This window comes from Pungitius pungitius, chromosome 9, assembly GCF_949316345.1.
Source record: "Pungitius pungitius chromosome 9, fPunPun2.1, whole genome shotgun sequence".
NCBI classification, from domain to species: Eukaryota; Metazoa; Chordata; class Actinopteri; order Perciformes; family Gasterosteidae; genus Pungitius; species Pungitius pungitius.
Window position 1 is genome coordinate 21,196,813 of NC_084908.1, and position 23,856 is coordinate 21,220,668.

The 23,856-nt window shown below is 50.1% G+C and overlaps 2 protein-coding genes across 4 annotated transcripts; both read left to right on the forward strand.

Moving 5' to 3' along the window:
• The first annotated feature begins 138 nt into the window (after positions 1-138).
• tab1 (TGF-beta activated kinase 1/MAP3K7 binding protein 1) lies at positions 139-5,395 on the forward strand. Of its 2 annotated transcripts, none has more exons than XM_037472053.2 (11): positions 139-238; positions 1,127-1,257; positions 1,373-1,526; positions 1,715-1,810; positions 1,999-2,125; positions 2,380-2,496; positions 2,835-2,946; positions 3,043-3,187; positions 3,282-3,489; positions 4,108-4,261; positions 4,776-5,395. In XM_037472053.2, the coding sequence occupies exons 1-11, from the start codon at positions 206-208 to the stop codon at positions 4,999-5,001; spliced, it is 1,503 nt and encodes a 500-aa protein (XP_037327950.2). In that variant the 5' UTR covers positions 139-205; the 3' UTR covers positions 5,002-5,395. The 2 variants fall into 2 exon arrangements, with proteins under 2 accessions (XP_037327950.2, XP_037327951.2); XM_037472054.2 differs by having other exon boundaries at positions 4,779-5,395.
• Positions 5,396-7,360: 1,965 nt separating this feature from the next.
• On the forward strand, positions 7,361-22,683 carry mgat3b (beta-1,4-mannosyl-glycoprotein 4-beta-N-acetylglucosaminyltransferase b). 2 transcript variants are annotated; one of them, XM_037471961.2, is made up of 5 exons: positions 7,361-7,907; positions 19,852-20,278; positions 20,365-20,978; positions 21,441-21,723; positions 21,914-22,683. In XM_037471961.2, exons 2-5 carry the CDS (start codon positions 19,853-19,855, stop codon positions 22,421-22,423), a joined length of 1,833 nt encoding a protein of 610 aa, XP_037327858.2. In that variant the 5' UTR covers positions 7,361-7,907; position 19,852; the 3' UTR covers positions 22,424-22,683. The 2 variants fall into 2 exon arrangements, with proteins under 2 accessions (XP_037327858.2, XP_037327857.2); XM_037471960.2 differs by lacking the exon at positions 7,361-7,907 and adding an exon at positions 11,375-11,674.
• Positions 22,684-23,856: the final 1,173 nt, after the last annotated feature.

Consider the following 23,856-nt stretch of genomic DNA (forward strand, 5'->3'; position numbering starts at 1 on the left):
ACTAATCTGCTAAATACTACTTTGCATAATGTTTTCTTGAATATATAGAAGACATAAGTATCACAGACGCCACAAAACATGGCACTATGCGTTATTTTTATTTTCTTTGAATTGAATTATAAATCATTTTCCACTTTTCTGGTAGTGGCGTTTGTAATTTTCGACCCCTGCGATGAGCCCCTGAACGCACCCAGCCCCGTCCAACATGGCGGCCCAGCGTAGGAATCTGATTCAAAGCGTAAGAACAAACTCAGCTTTTTGTCACTTCTACTCACCCGAAAAGTAACTCTTGAATGTTTAACTGTCATTCAGCCCCCCTTCCTCCCCGGTGGGTTAGGGTCTCTGTCTCTTTCCTTTCAGTTCAATGTTATTTCGTGTCGCTCAGTGATGCCAATGCTAATGCTAGCTAAGCTAGTTAGCTAAGGTTGGTTAAGTTTGCCGACAGCTAGAGTTAGCCGGCTAACGTTAGCCCAACTTCATACTCCACACAATGCGATTTATCAGTGACGTAACCACCAGGGTGAGTTTCTATCGATGACCACAGTAATAACCGTTAGCATGTAGAGACTCAGAGCAGCCACATGACGTATGCATATGACGTCTTAGTCCTTAATTATCCTTACTAGCTTCATGTATGGTAAACATTGGACAGGGAGAGGGAGGAAGAGGAGATGTGAAGGAGAAAAGACACAGGAGGTCATGGAGTAGAGATGGTGTGTTGGGAACCGCAAGGTCGGCGGTTGGAACCCCGGCTGCTCCATGTCCCATGTGGACATGTCCCCAGGTCCCATGTGGACATGTCCCCGAGCAAGACACCCGACTCCAAGATGTAGAAACCACGCTTTGGATAAAAGTGTAATACTAGGAATTAGGAGGAGAGGATAAGAAACAGGAAGGAGAGAGGATATTATCTTACACACATGCATAGAGACACACATGCACCAACAAGGTAACAAATAGTTATTGATATAGAACAAGTGAGATATGATGAAAATGTTTATATGTAATGCACCATCAACTTTGTTCAAGCAAAGTGATGAATTGTGCATAGCTGAATATAGTGAGTGAGACTGAGTATTGTTTACATGTAGAGATCTGAATTGTTTTAGTGTTTTTCCTGCTGCAGCATCAGAGCTGGACGGATGACCTGCCGCTGTGTCAGTTGTGTGGCGTCGGCACGGCAACCAACTGTGAGTACGGCCCCGACGGCAAAGGCACTCAAAGCCACCCCAATGAGGACGGACACCTGCGGTTCAGGTGAGGCGCTCAGCGAAAGGAACATGAAGCAAAGTCTCCACGGTAACCTGGGATCTACGCCCTCCTAAGTCCTTACATGGTCACTTCCTGTTCACTGCTTCTCTCCACCAATCAGAGGCGAGGACGGCTGCTTCCTCTACGGGGTTTTTAACGGCTACGATGGCAGCCGGGTGGCCAGCTTCGCCGCCCAGTGTCTGACGGCCGAGCTGCTGCTTGGACAGCTCAACTCCAGCCACACGGACAGCGACGTGCGCAGGATCCTCACGCAGGTGACCAGTCGTGTGTGTGTGTGTGTGTGTGTGTGTGTGTGTGTGTGTGTGTGTGTGTGATTTTGACTGACATTAACACACACAGAACTCTACAGTTACACTCTTATTCACTCTGTATGTCTGCAATTTTTGGAACGTGTGCTTGACATTTTGTGTGTTTGTTGTTGTTGTTGTTGTTGTTGTTTCAGGCCTTTGACGTGGTGGAGAAGAGCTACTTTGAGACGATAGATGACGCTCTGGCTGAGAAAGCTCATCTGTCCAACTACCTCCTACCCCACAACGAGGTATATACATATACACACACACACACACTGAAGAGGAGTTTCTTAACACAGAGTCACCTTCTCTCTGATTTCACAGCTCCTCGTTAATGCTCACCATCAACAAAGTTCTTGCTCATCGCTGATCCTGTTTCATCTCTCCTCCTCTTCCTCTTCCTATTCCTCCTCCTCCTCCGTCCACGTCTCTTCAGAATGTGACATTCCACCAGAACCAGAAGGTGCAGGAGCGTCTGAAGGAGCTGGAGCAGGAGGTGTCTGGAGGAGCGATGGCTGTGGTGGCTCTGATCCTTAACAACAAGCTCTACATCGCCAGTGTTGGTATGAACGCGCACACACACACACACACACACACACACACACACACACACACACACACACACACACACACACACACACACACACACAGAGTAAGGAAACATTCAACCAGTGTTCATCACACCTTTATAACAGAGAGACACTCTGTGGATCTTCTGTGAAGGATTCATCTCAGCATGACAGGCTCAATCCACCGGCCCGACTCCTCTCATTGTGACTATACATGTGGTTTTTTTGGGGGGGGTTCGTGGTTCCAGGGACCAACCGGGCTCTGCTGTGCAAGTCCAGCAGCGACGGCCAGAACCAGGTTCTCCAGATCGGCCGGCCGCACAGCACCGACAACGAGGAGGAGCTGCAGAGGCTGGCAGCTCTAGGTGAGTGTATATCTATAGACTCATATCTATATTCATAAAGCCCCTCCACTACAGAGAGGAGGGGTCCTAATCATCTATAGACTCATATCTATATTCATAAAGCCCCTCCACTACAGAGAGGAGGGGTCCTAATCATCTATAGACTCATATCTATGTTCATAAAGCCCCTCCACTACAGAGAGGAGGGGTTCTAATCATCTATAGACTCATATCTATGTTCATAAAGCCCCTCCACTTCATACAATGTGTTAAAAAGAAACCAGTTGAATATCTTTCAAACTATTTGCTCAAATCTTTTCTAAAACACCTGAATTCCTCTCACCTGTTTCTCTGAGCAGGTGTGGATTCGGCCCGGGTTCGGCAGGCGGGTCAGATTGCCGGTCAGACCAGCACCAGGAGGCTCGGAGACTACCGGGTCAAGTTCAGCTACGGGGAAATCGACCTGCTGAGGTGAGCGCCGCTCATCGTGACCTCTGTGACCTCTGAGCGCCGCTGGAGAGTCACCAACTCCCCCCCCCCCCCCCTCCCCCCCCTTCTTCCCGTCAGCGCGGCCAAGTCGAGGCCAGTCGTTGCCGAGCCGGAGATTCACGGCAGCCAATCTCTGGACAACGTGACGGGCTTCCTGCTGCTGCTGTCGGAGGGCCTCATCAACGCCCTTGAGTCCGCCCACGGACCCGAACAGGCCAATCAGGTGAGCCGATCACATCAACCTCCTTTCGATTTGCTCTCTTTACCTTCCATATTGTCTTCTTGCTCATCATCATCTTCGTCTCTGCCCCCCCCAGGAAATCGTCGCCATGGTAGCGGCAGAGCTGGCCCTGCAGAGCAGCCTGGAGGCGGTGGCCCAGTCGGTGGTGGAGCGGGTGAAGCGGCTGCACCACGACGTCTACGTGTCCGGCCGCCAGAGGGCGCCCTTCTGCTCGCGCCACGAGGACATGACGCTGCTCATCCGCACGCTCGACCCCCCGCAGGGCGACGGGGCGCCGGCGCAGGGTGAGGAGCGCGGCATTGTGGGGGACGAGGCCGCGGGTCTCTACTTCTATTTAACTCGTCACGGGTTAAAAACAATGATCCCTGAAATTCAAGCTGAAAATCCCCACAAATCTACAGGGTTTATTTATTTTGTCTCATGAAACATGTTTCTGTATTTTCTTTGTTGCTTCACTTGAAATGATCATCGCACACACAGAATCCTATTGGCTTATTTATTTATTATCCGTGCGTGGATGACCCCGATCAAACTCACTCACTCACTCACTCACTCACTCACTCACTCACTCACTCACTTACTCACTCACTCACTCATTCACTCACTCACTCACTCACTCACTCACTCACTCACTCACTCATTCACTCACTCACTTACTCACTTACTCACTCACTCACTCACTCACTCATCCAATGCAACCAGAAAGTGTCCAAACTTTTGACTGGTCCTGTGTGTGTCTCTAATGCACCATCGTGTAAATCCATTTGATAAAGTTGGTAACTTTTCTAACTTGTCTTCTAATCTAAGGTCAGGTTTAACGTGTCGACCTTCATGAGATGAACATCTAGCCCCATGCTAGACGGACGTGTTAAACCCTTTAAACGCGTCTCTCTGTCCCTCAGGAGGACGGATCTACCCCGTGTCCGTCCCCTACTCCAACAGCCAGAGCACCAGTAAAACCAGTGTCACCCTCTCACTGGTCATGCCCTCCCAGAATACTCTGACCAATGGAACCAACACCGCCTCCACCCTGGAGGAGGGAACCCCCACACCACGGTGAGCTTGTTTTTCTCCTCTGGCTGGTGTGGGTACGCTTGTTTTTCACCCCTGGCTGGTGTGGGTACGCTTGTTTTTCACCCCTGGCTGGTGTGGGTACGCTTGTTTTTCTCCCCTGGCTGGTGTGGGTACGCTTGTTTTTCACCCCTGGCTGGTGTGGGTACGCTTGTTTTTCATGTGCCTGCTTGGCTTGTTTTGGCTGTGTTTAACTCCTCTCCCCTCCCTTGCTACGTCGATGTTAGGTAAGCTTGATTTGCCCTCCCCCGTGTCCCTCCGCTGCGATGCTTATTTATGTGTTGGCCTAGTGTTCACTCCCCCGTTGTTTGATGGTTCATGTGTGCACTGTGGAGTGTTCTCACTGAGCCTCCTCCTTCGATGCACATTTTACATTCATGCATTCATAAATCGTCTCCTTTTCCTGCTTCCTCCGTCCTTTCCTCCTTCTCACCGGCCCTCCGTCGACCTCCTGCCACCCATAACCCAACTCCCTTTCTCCCCCCCCCTCCCCCCCCAGCAGCCAGAGCCCCACGGCCACCCTCCAGTCCACCAACACGCAGACGCAGAGCTCCAGCTCGTCCTCGGGGGACGGACGTCTGTTCCGCCAGCGAGGAAGCCAGGCGGCTAAACCCGACGAGACGGGCCGCGTGCCGCCCTACGTGGACTTCACTCAGTTCTACCGCCTGTGGGGGGGCGACCACAGCGAGGCCCAGAGCGCCCACGGGGGACTGGGACCGCAGTGAGGGGGGGGGGGGGCTAAAGAGATGATGTGCTTTTATTAACTCACAGCCACACAAAGAGGGAGCCGATGGAGGGTAACGCTCTTCTTTTATCTTGAACTCTCCTGGGGAAGAAATCTGCTTTGTCAGCGACAAAATTAACTCTTTGTTGTTTTTATTTATTAGCAGTTTTCCAATAACAACAAAGACCAAATCTTTATTTAAGTGTGTATGAATCTGACACAACGTGTGCTGCTTCCTCTTCATCGGGACCGAGCGACTGGGCAAAGAAAAGCCTTCTACATTTAAATGTTTAATCCGTCTTATTACTTTGGTAATTGTGGCCAAAAGTGTCGCAGTGTTGAACGATGAGTGTTGATGTTGACTTTTTAATTTGTAATGAAAGTATATCTGCAAATGACTGTCTTCATGTCCTCTGTGTTTCACCCACCCCGAAGGACCCCAACGCCACCAAATACGCTGTTTTACATACTAATGGATAAAAAAGCATTTCTACACTATATCATTTGCATATTTAAACTAGTCTCCATCCAGCCTAAATGAACGTATGAAACGCTAATTGGCTCAATCAGGAAACTGATTAGAAAAGTAATAATTGAGGGGAAAAGAATTCCCATTAAAGCAGACATGCGGGGTGCGTTCCAAACGGCTCCTTTGCTGGTTTCCTACTTCTGGAAAAGTGCCTTCTATTGACTTTGTAGGAAGGTTCACACACATAATCAATATCTCCGTTACCTCATCCGTTCAGAAGAAAGGTCCACTAAGGCTCTTCTGTTCACTTCAATGTTCATCCACAATAATGAATACACGTCAATATAATGTATCTTCAGAATAAAAGGCAAAGATCAGAGAAAGCCTCTGGTCCTGTATGTATATATTTATCTATTCAAAATACTACAGAAGTCACAGCAGCCCGTCGTGAACTCTCCTTGACCCTGTGATATTTTCAGAGGTCAAGGAGAAGTGGTGAGGAAAGGAGGTAAGGAGGCTACCTTTGAGCGTCCTCCTCAGCGGCCGAATACCCGAATCACGTGTTTCTCCATCTTCAAGTCGACGGCACAAAGATGACGTCATGTGGATGTTGTCATGGCTACAAGAGTCTAAGGCCGTTTCTCAATATGCGTTCTTGTGTGGACTTTTGTTCTCGTGGACTCGTGAAACGTCATCAGTCGCAGCCCGAGTACTGATCCAATTCTCAAGTCCGAGGCCGTTTCTCAATACCTGAGACGGCGAGAACGGACTCGGGAGACAGACTCGGGAGACAGACTCGGGAGACAGACTCGGGAGTCCTGACTCGCAGGTTCGGGAGAACGGAGAACGGTCATTTCCGCAGTTGGAACAGCAGCTGACTTGATGACGTCACCACGTCAGCTGGTCTTGCTAATACGTTTTTATTTTAGTTTTTGACTTAAACATTTTACTATTCAGTCAGAAAATTACATTACGTTACTTTAAAAAAGTTGTATTTATAAACTTCGACATAAAGTTGTGTTTATTTTCCTCTGTCGTTGTTGCCTGTTGCTGAGGTGAAATGCATTCTGGGATATTTGTCTCTCACAAGAACAGACGAGCCTGCTCCGATGCATGCCCGGTAAAATGGGCGGGGCGAGCCACATCCGGGTATTATGACCGTTCTCGTCCAGAACGTATTGAGAAACGGCCTAATTCTCGATGTAAGTCAATGGAGTAATTTTGAGTGCAGCGCTGAGTCGCGACCTTTTATTGGGGGTCAAAGGTCGTCTCAGAGCAGACATTAAAAGGCTGATTCTATTTTCATCTGTTAATCAAATGGAGAGTAAATAAAGTCACGTGATGAGGTTCAGTGGGAATAAACGACATAACATTCATTTCCTTTCTGTCATGTTCGATCCACGAGGAGGAGGAAATTAAAATAAATAAACGATGACCCCATATCATCATCATGACCCCATCACCCACACGTCCTCCAAGGGACACAAAACTACGCCAAACACACGCAGAAACACAGACAATACACAACTATTACTACAAAGACACACAAAATGACTCCAAAGATGCAAACTGATTAATAACGACTTCAAAGAAACGCATCTCCGTGTCTCATGGGCCTTTTTCCGTCTGCACCAATCCCAGCGCTGTATTCTGCCCACGTGTCTGTCCTCCACGCCGACCTCACGGGGGCGCTGCTGACGTCACACGCATTCGGTTATGAGTTATTCTTTTTTCATTTTCACAGAACTTGTTTTTACAATTTAGAAAGCAACTTTCATTATGATTATAGCACACCGCCCCCCCCCCCGTTCCCCCTCCCCCGACCCTTCCGCCTCCCCTCTCAGTGAAGCCCCTCCCCTTCCCCCCCAGCAGCATAACGAGGAGGAGCTCTGCTCCTTTTCTTTCACTTGCTCACCCCCCCGCACGCATGCACAGGGCTGGTCTCCACCTCCTCCGTGCACGTCTGATCGCAGATCGAAAGGGACGCGAGGGAGGATGATGATGATGATGAAGAAGAAGTAACGGAGGTACCGGAAAGAGGGGGGGGGGGCGCGTTGTTTGTCTTGCAAGCGGAAAAGGCCTCACACCGGGTGAGGCCAGAAGAAAGCGAGAGAGAGGGGGGGTCGTAAACACGACAGAAAAACGGCGAACAGGGCGGCAGAGAGCGGCGATTCCCACCCCCACCTACACCCCCCCCCCATCTCTCCATCCTCCATCCTCCCTGCGCCGCTCGGCTCATCCGGGTTTTTGTTTTTGCGGCTCCGGGACCGTCATCTAGCGACCGATCGGTGGATGAGTGAGACCGGAGCATAAGGGGGGGGTTGTTGGTGGAGGGGGGGGGGCCCGGGATGGCATAGCGGCATCTGCAGCGGAAAGCCTGCAGAGAGACTCTCATCCACCATGAAGCTGTGAACGACATCCGACCCGAGCTCAGATGGGTAAGACGAGACGCCCCGTGCGCGCGCGCGCGTGTGTGTGTGTTTTATTCCGGGGTGTTGGGGGGGGGCAGCAGCAAGGCCTGTGACCTGAAGCCCACTGTACGTATAGTTCAACCCTGCAATGCAATGGGTTGTGTGCATGTAGTCTGTGTGTGTGTGGTGGGGGGGGGGGGGGGGGATGCGTAAGTGTGTGCGTGTGTCGTGGGGCTGGAGAAGGTGTCTCCCTGAAGATGGCTCGTCTCGTCTCATGGTTCTGACCCATGAGACAGAATCAGCTGATCCCAGATATGCGGACTGAGCACTTTGACACCTTGTTGTGTTGTTGTTGTGTTGTTGTTGTTGTTGTGTCTCTGGAGGTCAGGGAGGTGTTTGAAGGTCCAGAAGCTCTTCATTCCATGTAAAGAAAGAAAAAGGCAGCAGGATTCAATTGGTTCTGACTTCATCTGGACACATAGTGTGTGTGTGTGTGTGTGTGTGTGTGTGTGTGTGTGTGTGTGTGGGGGGGGGGGGGGGGGGGGCAGGAAGTACACACCTTATTGTGTTTTGCTGCAGATGCTCCAGTTCTCTGCGGTTCCCCCCCCCCCTACCCCGACTCCCAGAGCCCCGGCAACACAACAACAACATCAGAAAAGAGCATGTCTCATGGGGGGGGGGGCAGGCCTTTTCACTTCACACTGATGCTGGGAGACAAGCCGTGTGTGTGTGTGTGTGTGTGTGTGTGTGTGTGTGTGTGTGTGTGTGTGTGTGTGTGTGTGTGTGTGTGTGTGTGTGTGTGTGTGTGTGTGTGTGTGTGTGTGTGTGTGTAGACATCTGGACACACATTCATTACAGGGAGATAAAAACATGAGGAAGAGTCAACAAGCCTTTAAACCACTGCAGAGCAACTGGTGAGTGTTGTTTACTGGTTAATGGGGTTTATTGGTAAACACTGTTTACTGGTTAATGGGGTTTATTGGTAAACACTGTTTACTGGTTAATGGGGTTTATTGGTAAACACTGTTTACTGGTTAATGTTGACTAATGAACATGGTTGCTGGTGACCGTCGGCACGTAGTTATTCATGTAGATGTTTGTTAGATCATCGTTGAAGAAGTTGGAAGCAGATGTTTCTCCAGGAGGGTTAGAAGGCGACTGAGGATCAGTCACCTGAGTTTGTTTAACTAGTCGGTCAACAAGGAGACAAATAATCACCACAAAGAGACAAATAATCACCACAAAGAGACACAACTTGACCACAAAAATGTAGAGACCATAAAGACCTTCTGAATCACTACCAAGAGACATATTCCATCACATGTCCTTTAGCTGAAGCTTTTATCCAAAGCCACTTTGCATTATAACCACGTGTCACATTGTGCCTGGGGGAGCAGTCAGGGGACAGGTGTCCTGCTCAGGGACACGTCCACACGGGACATGAGGCAGCACGTTACACTACTCCATGACCCCATCACCCACACGTCCTCCAAGGGACACAAAACTACGCCAAACACACGCAGAAACACAGACAATACACAACTATTACTACAAAGACACACAAAATGACTCCAAAGATGCAAACTGATTAATAACGACTTCAAAGAAACGCATCTCCGTGTCTTATGGGGCTTTTTCCATGTCTTTGAACAGAGGCCCATTGTCTCATGATCCACCCACGATTACAGCTGTGAGTGTGTGTGTCTTTTTGTGTGTCTGTACGTGTGTGTCTCCCCAACAGGTTTCCCCAAAGTGTTTTAAACCGACACTTTACTGTTTTTAACCGACACTTTACTGTTTTTAACCGACGCTTTACTGTTTTTAACCGACACTTTACTGTTTTTAACTGTCACTTTACTGTTTTTAACTGTCACTTTACTGTTTTTAACCGACGCTTTACTGTTTTTAACCGACACTTTACTGTTTTTAACTGTCACTTTACTGTTTTTAACTGACACTTTACTGTTTTTAACCGACACTTTACTGTTTTTAACCAACGCTTTACTGTTTTTAACCGACACTTTACTGTTTTTAACTGACACTTTACTGTTTTTAACTGACACTTTACTGTTTTTAACCAACGCTTTACTGTTTTTAACCGACACTTTACTGTTTTTAACTGACACTTTACTGTTTTTAACTGACACTTTACTGTTTTTAACCGACACTTTACTGTTTTTAACCGACACTTTACTGTTTTTAACTGACACTTTACTGTTTTTAACCGACACTTTACTGTTTTTAACCGACACTTTACTGTTTTTAACCGACACTTTACTGTTTTTAACCGACACTTTACTGTTTTTAACCGACACTTTACTGTTTTTAACCGACACTTTACTGTTTTTAACTGACACTTTACTGTTTTTAACTGACACTTTACTGTTTTTAACCGACACTTTACTGTTTTTAACCGACACTTTACTGTTTTTAACCGACACTTTACTGTTTTTAACTGACACTTTACTGTTTTTAACTGACACTTTACTGTTTTTAACCGACACTTTACTGTTTTTAACCGACACTTTACTGTTTTTAACTGACACTTTACTGTTTTTAACCGACACTTTACTGTTTTTAACCGACACTTTACTGTTTTTAACCGACACTTTACTGTTTTTAACTGACACTTTACTGTTTTTAACTGACACTTTACTGTTTTTAACCGACACTTTACTGTTTTTAACCGACACTTTACTGTTTTTAACTGACACTTTACTGTTTTTAACCGACGCTTTACTGTTTTAACGGACAATGTGTACCTGCATGTGAAAAGTATTACTACACGTTCTACAGTACTGAAGCAGTTTATTTAATCTCAAGTCTCAATGAAGCACTTTCTCTTTCTCTCTTATACACACAAACTGATTTACATGAGTAGGATTCATTCCTCCACCCATTCACTCCCAGTCCAAGTGACTCCTGCTCATCAGAATCAGAACCCGAAGCGGTACCAGTGTGAGAGGAGAGCCTGGCTAAATATCCATACATGTGGACCATTCGGGGTCTTTTATGCTTCCAGTTTTAGGTTTTTAGTCCCAACAATGAAACGATTAGTTCTGTCATCTTGTCAAGCGTGTTGACGACCTGCAGAGCAGCACGTTATCGGATCCGTCTCCTCGTAAAGGAACCAATCACAGGACTCCCCGTCGTCTGCTTTTCTCATCGTTTAAAAACACGTTTGTTAACTTTGGCCTCTTTGTCCTCTGGCTCCTCCTGAGATGTTTTATCAGCGCACCTCTTAACGCCCGCGATGTAACGCCACATTTCTTCTGAAGGTGCGGCGCCGCTAAAGTGTGCGGGTCAAACAGTTTGTATATATCACCACAACACAAAACCAGCCGCATTGGGCTGGTGGGGGGGGGGCTAATGTCCATCCTTGGTGCCTGTGTGCGGTTCCTCCGGCCCGGGACGCGGCTCTTCTAGGATTCTGGTTCTGTCGGTCCACATCAGCTCAGATCCAAGACGCTGTGTGACGGTTCTGGAGGAACACGTGTGCTCAAAGGCAGAGTCGTGCGTGTCCAGCTGTTTGTCTCCACAGATGTGAGGACCTGCTGGTTTCCTCTGTGTGGAGCGGTTTCTGTAGCTGTCAGACCCGCGCGATGCATCTTCTTCTCTCTGGGGGCGGGGTTCTGTTGCAATAAGGACGGGGGCGCGCCCGGTGTGTGGTATGCAGGCTCAGCCCTGCTCCCATTCAGCACCTTTCCACCTCAGCTGGGGAGGCAGCAGCTACGTTCAGCGCCACCGGGACGCATCAGAAGGGAAGCTACGGGTCTGATGGCTTTCTTCTGCAGGTGAGGGAACCGGAGCCGTTGCTGTGGGCGGGGCTTCTGTCCAATGGGGGCTCTGCAGTCACCAGGTCACCTGCTGATAAACAGGCGTGTGTTGGATTGGATTTAGTCTGTAAACCGTGTGTGTGAATCGCCTGGTTCCCAGCTAAGCTGTGTCTGATGTTCTGTCTGTGGGGGGGTGAGGGGGGGGAGGTGCTATTTTTACACTCATCTTTCAGTCACATTTGCTGGTCTTCTCTCTCCAGCTGATAGAGGGATTATAGATTTAAAATCTATGCACAAACTTCCTCTTCCTGCTCGCTCTCTTCCTAGTCTCCTAGTCACTAAGGGTCATGTGACAACTTTTAGACAAACGTTTTCTTCTGCGTCTGTGCATGTCGATCTCACACACACACACACAGACACACAGTTAATGTGTAGGGTGTGGTCCCATGTTGACCCAGATTTCACACACCTCTATGTACACTATCCATGTTGTCAGTAAACTCGATGCTGTTCCAGATCTGTTCCTTAATCACGGGTCACAAGGCTGCTTCAATAAAAAAGCAACTTTGGACTCTGTGAATCATCACCTGCTCATAAAGGGAATTTAATATGAATGAATACTTTGCTGTTTAATAGATTTATCATGTGCAGCTTTGTGATGCTAACGCCTGCTAGCTCACAGTGGCAACGCTACCATGCTGAGGTTTAGCTCGTCGCTTAGCGCGATAGCATGCTAACATTTGCTAGTTTTGCTAGAGGCCGATGGAGACATCTGCTCACAGGTTGAATGAAAATCCGCCACCTTCATCCCGGTCCAGTAAACCTTTTACGTCCCATCCACGTCCCCCACAGTCTGATGGCACCTGAATGCAGCATCCACCTCGGGCGCATCGGAGGTCATCCCGTCAAAGTAAAGTCCCTTCGTCACGGAAACAAAACGTTCAAAGCCTGTCGTGCTTGTCGGTCGGGAGTCGAGCCGCGTTGACCTTTACGGCTCCGTTTATCGCCGGCAGAAAGTTTAAAATGCGATCAAAACCTCCTCTTTACGTCGGGCCTCAAACACACCGCGTGTCCAGGCCTCCGACACAACAAACACAAACTTATATTTCATCAGAAATGTGGATAGAATCAACAGAACATTAATGTTGATGATTGATTCATGGTGACATTAAATCTTTGACCTCAGCATGGTGAGCAGAGGATGTAAAAACAGAGTTTAACACTAAAAGCTTGTAGAGCTTCCACGTTTTAAACTTGAGGACTACATTTGACGCACAGATTTCAATTCAATAAATAATCAAGGAAAAGTTGTTCTTGTTTTGAATGATTTGTCATTTTCACAGTGTCGTCGTTCTACACTAAAGAAATGTTTGAGTTCTTTTAGTTGTGTTTCAGGAGCCGGGCTTTTATTTTGTAAAGAACATCACACCCGAAGATAGTGGGCTCCGAGCGTGTGTGTGTGTGTGTGTGTGTGTGTGTGTGTGTGTGATGCAGCACTATTCTGGCTGTTGAATGGCTTTCATTGTGTTCTCACAGCACTACCTTGGAAACGGCCTGGCGAGCCAATGCTAACACACACACACACTCACACACACACAGTGTACAAACAGCAGTATTGTTGTCTGTTGTCAGGTGAATAGAACCCATCAGTGTTTTAATGCAGTTGTCCTATTTTTACTTTTGTTGCCAGGCAACCACCGGACGCAAGCAGTCAAGCAAGACACAAAGCACGTGGTCCTTATGAATGAATAACTTCATTTTGATGACTGTACTTAACGCTAATTATCAAACATTAACGCGCTAAAAGCTAACGTGGCACCTTCTCAACATCGGCATGTTAGCATTGTCGTTGCGCGCCTGTTAGCATTAAGCTCAACGCCTCCCTTGGCCTCACAGAGACGTCTGACACTGGATATGTTTAAGGTAGAGAAAAAGGCTTCTCCTTATTGGGCTCTATTGGTGGTCAGCCGTAGTCTGGTCCATGCCTTGTAGGGGTCAGGCCCCCCCAGGTCAGGCCCCCCCACTGAGCTCGCTCGCACGTGAGGCGCTCCTGGAGCGGCTTCTCACTGGCGGCGCCAACACAAGCCAACAGAGGCGGCTCAGCCCGTCATACCATAACGCGCAGCGTGTCGTGGACCCCCCCCCCCGCGTGCCCCGTCTACCTCCTTGCTTTGTTTGTGATGGAAGGTTGTTTTTTCTGTACAGCTGTTTCTTTTTGCTTTGACTCAATCATACAAGTTGTCGTATGTGAGCTGGAGACGCTGCTGAGGTCTTTGAGGCTGCGTTGCGTTGAGTATGAGGAACCATGGTGACATCACTGCTCAGTCCAAATCACAGAGTGTAGAAAACAAGTGAAAGGTGTCATGAAATTGTCAGCTAGTTTTTTCTTTCACATCCAGTAAACAGGAAGTAGCCATATTTGGACTGAGGAGGACAGAGAAAGGTAGAGTCATTTCCTCATAGACGTCTATGGGAGCAGAGGAGTTGCCCCCTGCTGGTCACTACACAGAAGTAGAGTCATTTCCTCATAGACGTCTATGGGAGCAGAGGAGTCGCCCCCTGCTGGTTACTACACAGAAGTAGAGTCATTTCCTCATAGACGTCTATGGGAGCAGAGGAGTCGCCCCCTGCTGGTCACTACACAGAAGTAGAGTCATTTCCTCATAGACGTCTATGGGAGCAGAGGAGTCGCCCCCTGCTGGTCACTACACAGAAGTAGTCATTTTCTCATAGACGTCTATGGGAGCAGAGGAGTCGCCCCCTGCTGGTCACTACACAGAAGTAGAGTCATTTCCTAATAGACGTCTATGGGAGCAGAGGAGTCGCCCCCTGCTGGTCACTACACAGAAGTAGAGTCATTTCCTCATAGACGTCTATGGGAGCAGAGGAGTCGCCCCCTGCTGGTCACTACACAGAAGTAGTCATTTTCTCATAGACGTCTACGGGAGCAGAGGAGTCGCCCCCTGCTGGTCACTACACAGAAGTAGAGTCATTTCCTCATAGACGTCTATGGGAGCAGAGGAGTCGCCCCCTGCTGGTCACTACACAGAAGTAGAGTCATTTCCTCATAGACGTCTATGGGAGCAGAGGAGTCGCCCCCTGCTGGTCACTACACAGAAGTAGTCATTTCCTCATAGACGTCTATGGGAGCAGAGGAGTCGCCCCCTGCTGGTCACTACACAGAAGTAGAGTCATTTCCTCATAGACGTCTATGGGAGCAGAGGAGTCGCCCCCTGCTGGTCACTACACAGAAGTAGAGTCATTTCCTCATAGACGTCTATGGGAGCAGAGGAGTCGCCCCCTGCTGGTCACTACACAAAATGACGCTTTAACACAAGAAGCATTTACTTCACAGTTTACAATAGAAATCGGCGGTGTCCTCTGTGCTTTTATTTTGGCGCATTGAGCTGACAAAGAGACTGAATGAAAGCTGCTCTTTCTATTCAACAGCAGTTGCTTATGACCACACATTCAGAAGCAGAAAGCGCTGATGTGAAACAGGAAGTGTGTGTGAGTCTCACTACTCTTTCTCAGCGACATAATGCAGCATTTAGTGAGAAGAAGACAAGAGGCCGGTTGTGCTCCTCAGTGATCCACTTCATCGATGTTCAGCTTCTGCTTAATTCAGGAATCTGTTGTTCTGGTTTTGGGTTCAAGACTCTCTTTGTCCGTTTTAACGGGAAGCTTCGTTGGCGTTGTTTCACTCGCTGGTCACCGCACACCCGACCGTGACGTGTTGACCTTCTCCAGCAGAACACTCACTGGGTTCACAAGGACCTCGCTAACCCTAAACCCTAAACCCTAAACCCTAAATCCTAAACCCTAACCCCTAACCCCTACAGTCGGTTGATTGAAACATAAACATTTTACTCTGCAAATTTGGTTTGCTAGAGGAGAACCTTTCCAGGTATTTCCTCGTCTCAGGTTGTTTTGATTGATTACTTGAAGTTTGATTAAAAACAAACAATGGTCTGTCTTAAATTCATGTATTTCCTTTCGTCTGTGCTTTTTCTGGGTGCAAACTACGGGGTCTTGGCACATTTGTTCTTGAGATCCCAATTGTCACGACCTGGCTTTGTCATTTCTTCGTTGTTCATCAACGAGACGAAGACGAGTCTGGTTGGACACTCTCTCCCTGTGGAACCACCCTGCTCGTTTGTCTCATGTTTCAAAGTGAAAATCTACACAAATATCTCAACGTTTTACATTCCAGCCTCATTCAGAGGCCACACTACTGTCAGGACTCCTTTATTGCCGTGATATATCAGACACACATGCAATTGAGTTGGCTTGGTGCATGACGGCAGAAGGTAATGGACAACAGACAACCTGGTGCAGGAACCAGATGGAAGTATCTCACTGAGCCCAAGAGGCAGCTCGCCACCTTCTACGATGGTGCTCTCGCTACCTTCTCATCATGTTCCCATCATGTTCTCCTCGTGTTCCCATCGTGTTCTCATCGTGTTCTCATCGTGTTCCCATCATGTTCTCATCATGTTCTCATCATGTTCCCATCATGTTCTCATCGTGTTCTCATCATGTTCTCATTGTGTTCTCATCGTGTTACCATCGTGTTCTCATCGTGTTCTCATCGTGTTCCCATCATGTTCTCATCATGTTCTCATCATGTTCCCATCATGTTCTCATCGTGTTCTCATCATGTTCTCATTGTGTTCTCATCATGTTCTCATTGTGTTCTCATCGTGTTACCATCGTGTTCCCATCGTGTTCCCATCATGTTCTCATCATGTTCCCATCGTGTTCTCATCGTGGTCTCATCATGTTCTCGGCGTGTTCTCATCATGTTCCCATCATGTTCTCATCGTGGTCTCATCATGTTCTCGGCGTGTTCTCATCGTGTTACCATCGTGTTCTCATCGTGTTCTCATCGTGTTCCCATCATGTTCTCATCATGTTCTCATCATGTTCCCATCATGTTCTCATCGTGTTCTCATCATGTTCTCATTGTGTTCTCATCATGTTCTCATTGTGTTCTCATCGTGTTACCATCGTGTTCCCATCGTGTTCCCATCATGTTCTCATCATGTTCCCATCGTGTTCTCATCGTGGTCTCATCATGTTCTCGGCGTGTTCTCATCATGTTCTCATCATGTTCCCATCGTGGTCTCATCATGTTCTCGGCGTGTTCTCATCATGTTCTCATCATGTTCTCATCGTGGTCTCATCATGTTCTCGGCGTGTTCTCATCATGTTCTCATTGTGTTCTCATCGTGTTACCATCGTGTTCCCATCGTGTTCCCATCATGTTCTCATCATGTTCCCATCGTGTTCTCATCGTGGTCTCATCATGTTCTCGGCGTGTTCTCATCATGTTCTCATCATGTTCCCATCGTGGTCTCATCATGTTCTCGGCGTGTTCTCATCATGTTCTCATCATGTTCCCATCGTGGTCTCATCATGTTCTCGGCGTGTTCTCATCATGTTCTCATCATGTTCCCATCGTGGTCTTATCATGTTCTCGGCGTGTTCTCATCGTGGTCTCATCATGTTCTCGGCGTGTTCTCGGCATGTTCCCATTCCCGTGTTCACTTTCTTCTGCAGGAGAAAAGTTAATAAGTAAAAAGTTGGCGGAGCCGCAAGAGGAGAACTTCCTCCTTTTCAGTTTAGAGGAAGACGAAGAGCAGACAAGCGTGTCAGCGAGGGAGGGAGGGGGGAGGGGGACAGCCCTGGGTTATTTACCTAACTCTCTGGGGAATGGACATGCTGGTGCGCCACTTGTGACTGTGTGTGTGTGTGTGTGTGTGTGTCAGCAGTCAGGCTGCGCCCTCGTTAGAGCTTCGTTCACCACCTCCTGGTCTCTCGAGGACCTTGGAGCGTTTAGAGACCACTCAGGAAGTTCATCCCACTCCTGACAGGTGAGTGATGGTCGCCTCAGAGCCTCAGACCCAGATCCGGTAAGGTAAAAAATAAACGGTAGCGTAGATCGGCTTTAAGAGTTTCACACTAAGAGTTTCTTATTGCAGAGCTGCTTTACTTCCTTCTGCTATTTTCTCTGAAGGCGGCGCTAGAATGAACTTCCTAAATGTCAGGTCCCACGTGAGAGAAACGGAGCGCAGAGCGAGAGCCTTCCCTGCAGAACCAAGGCCTGGGAAAGGGTGTGTGTGTGTGGGGGGGGAGGCAGGTCTGGACCTGCTCCCGGGTTGGGCGAGGTGCGGAACTTGCAGTATGGGGGGGGCTTGTCCCTGCATGTGATCCACTACTACTGTCTCCACTGGGTCTCTAGGTCTCTAATAGAGACGTATGCTGGTCTCTGGTCCTCTCAGTCCTCATGTGGTAACTTCCTGTTCACTGGTTGCAAAAACAAGATGGCGAGAGCAGAAGTCCCAGAATTCAAGCCTTTACCACGGGTCCAATGAAGCTGGTTCTTAAGTCCACAAATTAATTATTATTAATGATATAATAATTATTTTCCCTCTATGGACGAATGAGGCAGCCGACAGACACACGTGTGATGGTCATTTCTCTCTGGTGACATCAACAAACATCGTGTCCTCTGAATCACCTCGACGTGTGAAGCCTCAGCAGCAAAGTGTTTGTAAACCAAATATTTGATCCCCTCCCATCCGGCTCTGTGATCTCGGCTTCTGGTTCCTTTCCTCCCTTTCCCTCTCTCTCTCCCTCCCCCCATCCCTCCCCCTCCCTCCCTCTCTCTCCCTCCCTCCCTCGTTCTAATCCTGCAGCCTACAGCTATTTCTTTTTTACATTCCCATCTCTAATCGCTCTCTCTCTCCTCTTTTAATTCATAATTAAAACCGGTCGGTGAGGCGACCCCCCCCCCCCCACCCCCCCGTTGTCCAGGTCAAGTTAAGAGTTGTGAAAGTGAATGTTTGGATGCTTGAAGCGTCTTGGCTTCCTGTCCGAGGCGCCGGCCTGCTGACTAATGTAAGACCAGGAGGTTTAAAGTGGGCCTTCTGACGGCTTCCTGTTTCCGCTCGGACGATGGGAGAGTGTCAGTGGGCTCCATGTGACCCCGTGTGACCCCATGTGACCCCGGCCTGCACGGCTCGCTGCACGTGAAACACCAGCTATTGACACGGTGAAAGCTCTGAACCAGGTGGAGAGCGTCAGACTGTGAAGAGAGTTCTCGCTTCTCTATTCTTCACTTGTTAGAACGCAACCGTCCCACAGTATTTCTACCATCTCAGAGGTTTCTCCTTTCGTGGAGGAGGAGGAGGAAGATGAAGTCACATGAGACGGCGTCTCCCTCCCCAGTCGTAGTAGTAAGTTATGGAAGGTTATTTGATAGTTCATCTGTCATTTATTTGTTAGATTTGTAATGTATTTACTGTGGATGCAAACCAGTGGGATTGATATTATATTGATTATATATTTATATATATACATTCTACCTGGATGGGGGGGCTTTAAAACCCTTTAAATGCTCGGGGGGCTTTGGATGGGGGGGGGGGGGGGCGTGTAATGGGCCGAGGAACACTTGTCCCTCGAGAGGGAGACCTCACGGAGCGCTGCAGAGCTGAAATATAGATGAGGTTCACTCCCTCCCACCTCCATGAGCACACACACACACTGAATCACACACACAGACACACACACACTGAATCACAGCCCCCCCCCACGGTTTCTGCATTATTGAAACCCACTTTCCACGCTGGCTTTCTCCTCAAGTCTGACCCAGAGACCAAGAATCTGTCCCTCTGTGGAGGAGGAGCTGGTCTCTTCCCCCACTTCCTCTTTCTCTTCCTCCTGCTCCTCCTCTTCCTCCTCCTCTCCATCCTGTGCTTGCTTAGATCTCTGATCGGCCTCCAAACCAAATGTTTGGTCTGCGTTCATTCCGGCCTCCTCTAAACCCTCCAGAGTCTTTGTGTGCAGCGCCTCACCATCTCCTCCCACAGTGGGAGAGAGAGCCGCCCTCTCTCTGTGGCGTCTCTGGTTTGGTGAGGAGTTCAATCTGTTGTTGAATATCAAACACCTGCTGTAAAATAAATATAAAAGACAGGTGATCACTCACCTGGTCACATGGTCACCCGGTCACATGGTCACACTCTGAGGGCCAGGTTCACAGCTGACTGAGGCCTTCTTCTTCCTCTCTGGACCGAAGTCGAGCAGCAGGGGCGGGTCTTCTGTCTTCTTCTGTGGTTCAGCGACCTCGAGGTCTGCGTGGTCGGGTCGGGAGGGGCTTGAAGGTTCTTCTCTGACGTCTCTTCCCTCCCCAGGATGAAAATGCGGCGGCACCGGGTGTTCCTGCTGTGCACGGTGGGCCTGTGCGTCATCTCCTTCCTCCACTACTACAAGGCCCTGCACTACGTGTCCCTGCTGCGGGAGCTCTCCGCCCCCTACCCCAACATCAAGTCCTTCATCATGGTCTCCGGCTTCTTCTGGAGGGAGAGGGGGGTGGGCGCCACGCCGCTCAGCCCCGCCTCCCCCGAAGAGGCCCCTCCTCTGCCCGTCCTACTCCGTCCGTTGGACACCAAAGGTCGGGTGGCGGGCAGCGAGGGCGGAGGAGGGGAGACGGGTCTCAGGAACGGGGGGGGCATCATTGGAGACGGAGACGGGATGGAGGTGAGGTTGAGGGAGGAGCCGGCGCCTCCTCACCCTTGGGAGAAACCGGAGGAGAGCCAGCAGGGGGGCGCTCCGGTTGAGGTGGGTGGAAAACCGTCTCTCTGATTCTTTTATAATGTGTCACGTTATATATTATAAATCAAGTTTTGTCCTTCGTCTCTTTTCAGGAAAGACCCGAAGACCGCCTGAAGCCTCGGAACCTGGCCCAGCCTGGGGGGCCCGAGGTCCCGTTGGGGGGGGGCGCACGCAGCGACCCGTCGTCCGACAGCGTGGAGTCCATGGGGGACCTCCACACCCGCTTGCACCCCCTCCAAGACGACAGGACGCCGTACTTTGTGCGGACCAAAGCGGGGGCCCTCTGCTTCAGGCGGGGGACGGAGGTGGCCGCCCAGAAGGAGCAGAGGGAGTACTCGGGGAAGTTGGGGGGCTCGGCCGCACAGAGGAAGCCCCTGCAGGTCCAGCAGCAGTCCTCCGTCACCCCCAAGGCCAAGGCCAGGAACAGGGGGGGGGGCGGAGGCGGCAGGCGGCTGGTGAAGTGCGTGTGCCGGCCGGGTTGGCACGGGCCGTACTGCGGCGTGCCCACCATGGTGTACCACTCCAACCTGCCCACCAAGGAGCGGCTGACCCCCCGGGAGACGCCGCGGCGGGTCGTCAACGCCATCAACATCAACCACGAGTTCGACCTGCTGCACGTGCGCTTCCACGAGCTCGCTCAGGCCGTGGACGTCTTCCTCGTCTGTGAGTCCAACTTCACCGCCTACGGGGAGAGGAGGCCTCTGAGGTGAGACCCATGAAAGCACTGTGCGTATGAACATCTAAGTAGACACACACCCTTCAACCCTGACCAGGTCCCTCTCCTCCTGTTGTCCTCCTGTCCTTCTCCAGACCCCCCATCTGCTGTGTTGACTCTATTCTGGCTCCCTCATTGTGTGTCTGTTCTCCTTCTATCTGCTGTGTTGATGCCGGACCAACTGGCTCATTCTGCTCAGTTGGTTCTGTCTCGCTGACCCTCCCGTCCTGTCTCACACATGAGACTGGTGTCAGGTGTCATGTCTTCACACTATCTCGTGCTAAATCTTCTGCACTGCTTCGTGTCACAACGACTCCTCATATCTGTTCAACCTGCTCAACCTGCGCCTCCTTCTAGCTCCTCCTCTCCCTCCGCCGAACTGTATCCAAAGACATCATAAAGCATGTGATGTCCCGACCGGAAGCCGCTAACTGACATTTCCTTCCCCCCCAGTTTCCTGCGGCTCCTCCTCAACGGAACCTACGACTACGTCCGTCACAAGATCCTCTACGTGTTCCTCGACCACTTCCCGGAGGGCGGCCGGCAGGACGGCTGGATCGCCGACGACTACCTGCGCACCTACCTGACGCACAACGGCCTGCCCCGGGTGGCCGGCCTGCGGCCCGACGACGTCTTCGTCATCAACGACGCCGACGAGATCCCGGCGCACGAGGGCCTCCTCTTCCTCAAGCTGTTCGACGGCTGGACGGAGCCCTTCGCCATCCACATGCGCAAGGTAGCGGCGAGGAGCCTCGTGGGACTGGTCCCCGTTGGTTTCATGTAAACCCGTCTTCCACCAAGGAGTGTAGGACACGAAGGGTCTAAGTCTCAATCTTTGGTGGAGAGATGATGAGTGTTAGACTTAGAACAGCGTCTGTCCTTTTAACCCCCCCCCCCCCTCAGTCACACTGTCTCTCTTCTTGCAGTCGCTGTACGGGTTCTTCTGGAAGCAGTTCGGCTCCCTGGAGGTGGTCTCGGGCTGCACGGTGGGGATGCTCCGCGCCGTCTACGAGGGCGATGGCATCAAGCTCCGCCGGCGCGAGTACTACACCATGCCGGGCTTCCGCAAGTACGAGAACGACACGGGCCACATCCTGGTGCAGTGGTCCGTGGGGAGTCCCTTCCACTTCGCCGGGTGGCACTGCTCCTGGTGCTTCTCGCCCGCCGGCATCTACTTCAAGCTGGTGTCGGCCCAGAACGGAGACTTCCCCCGGTGGGGCGACTACGAGGACAAGCGCGACCTCAACTACATCCGCGAACTGATCCGGACGGGGGGCTGGTTTGACGGCTCCCTGCAGGAGTACCCACCCGTGGACCCCAAGGAGCACATGTACGCCCCCAGGTACATGCTGGAGCACCTGGAGAGGTACCGCTACCTCCTGGAGAACCCTTACAGCACCGGCCCGACGAAGGGCTGGGGGGGAGGCGGGGCTTGACGCACCTAGCGCGGACCACTGGTACTCGTATCGCCTCCACCTGACTGAAATATCTCTTTAAAGAAAATTATTTTGGAGCTTAAAAAGGGAACACTGTCATCCACCGAGGATAAAACCACTGGATAGACACAAATCATGCATTGTCTAACTCCTCCCCTTTGAGGAGGAGGAGCCTAACTATCTGTCTCATTGTCACCCCCCCCCCCCCTCCACTGTCTTTCTTCAGCCGGGCCGGTAGGAAGCGCCATGTTCAGGACGAAGGGGGGGGGGGGGGGCGGGGTTCTGTCTTTCCCTACTAAGCTTGGGGAGCCAAACAGAATGGAACTCGTTTTGTGTACTGACTCTTAGCCCCGCCTCTTGTGTTTGTGTGTCTTCGCGCTGCGAGTGGGGGGTTTGGGAGGAAGGAGAGTGCTGAGGGAGCTGAAAAGGAGGCGTCCTTGTTCATCCCAGAGTTTCTGCTGAGGGTCCGGTTGTTGCATGGATGAAAGTGTGTGTGTGTGTGTGTGTGTGTGTGTTCGTCCCTCAGAGCATCCGAGACAGATGAGACTCCGATGCGCGCCGTTATTGTTTTAACAGTTCAAACTTCTCGGGGGAAAGACAAGTTAGTTTCCATGGAAACCAAAGTAAGGGTTGTTTGACGTAACGTTGTTTTATCTTCTTCTGGGTGTTGATTTCGGTGGTCTTTAAACTGCATTCTTTGCAGTGACCAGCAGGGGGCAACTCCTCTGGTCCAATAGAAATATGACTACTTCTCTCTTGATTTACTCCCTCGGTAAAAGTTGTAAACCTGAGTTTACGGTCTCAATCTCAAGTCTTCTTCCACACAGCATGATGTTCAGCGTCTCTACGTCCTTCTCAATCCTTAAATGGTCACTTCCTGCCACTTCCTGTTTAACGGGTGACCGTGACTACGTCCACTTCTTATACGCTGTTCATGGTCAACAACACTCTTCTTCAGGCCGCCACGTTTGTGCTTCTCCAGATGATCCTCTTCTCATCTCCGGGGTGTGAACTCTCCGCCTGCTGCACATCTGGCCATCAGCAGTGTACGTGTGTCTGCACATCTGCATGTAGCTATGCGCCTGTGCGCAGCGACCAGATGAGGACGCCCGAGCCCCCGTCATCACCGCGGAAACGAGTCTCTTGATGAATTTTTCTTAGATCCCCAAACGGCGTGAGGTCATTGGCTGAGACAGCGGGCCAATGAAAACAGAGGTGAGGGGGAAGGAAACCACGAAGCCCCTCACGCCTCTGTAGCAATAAATATAAACTATGAGGGTCCTCCATCGATGTGACAACCTCGCCACTGTCGCCATGGCGTCTTGGCCAAGGACTCTTGGGCAGATGGTGACATTTACCTTGCTGTTGTCTTTGTGGTTATCGTTCCTAAAACAAATCAAGCCTGGAGGATGCCATGACTCATTGATTTACTT

Excerpts from the sequence above, each read along its gene's own strand:
- mgat3b (XM_037471960.2), top strand. Across the intron at positions 20,979-21,440 it reads GGGGAGAGGAGGCCTCTGAG|TTTCCTGCGGCTCCTCCTCA; the intron begins GTGAGACCCATG and ends CTTCCCCCCCAG. Across the intron at positions 21,724-21,913 it reads TCGCCATCCACATGCGCAAG|TCGCTGTACGGGTTCTTCTG; the intron begins GTAGCGGCGAGG and ends CTCTTCTTGCAG.
- tab1 (XM_037472053.2), top strand. The coding sequence starts at position 206 with ATGGCGGCCCAGCGTAGGAATCTGATTCAAAGC. Across the intron at positions 239-1,126 it reads GTAGGAATCTGATTCAAAGC|CATCAGAGCTGGACGGATGA; the intron begins GTAAGAACAAAC and ends TTCCTGCTGCAG. Across the intron at positions 1,258-1,372 it reads GACGGACACCTGCGGTTCAG|AGGCGAGGACGGCTGCTTCC; the intron begins GTGAGGCGCTCA and ends TCCACCAATCAG.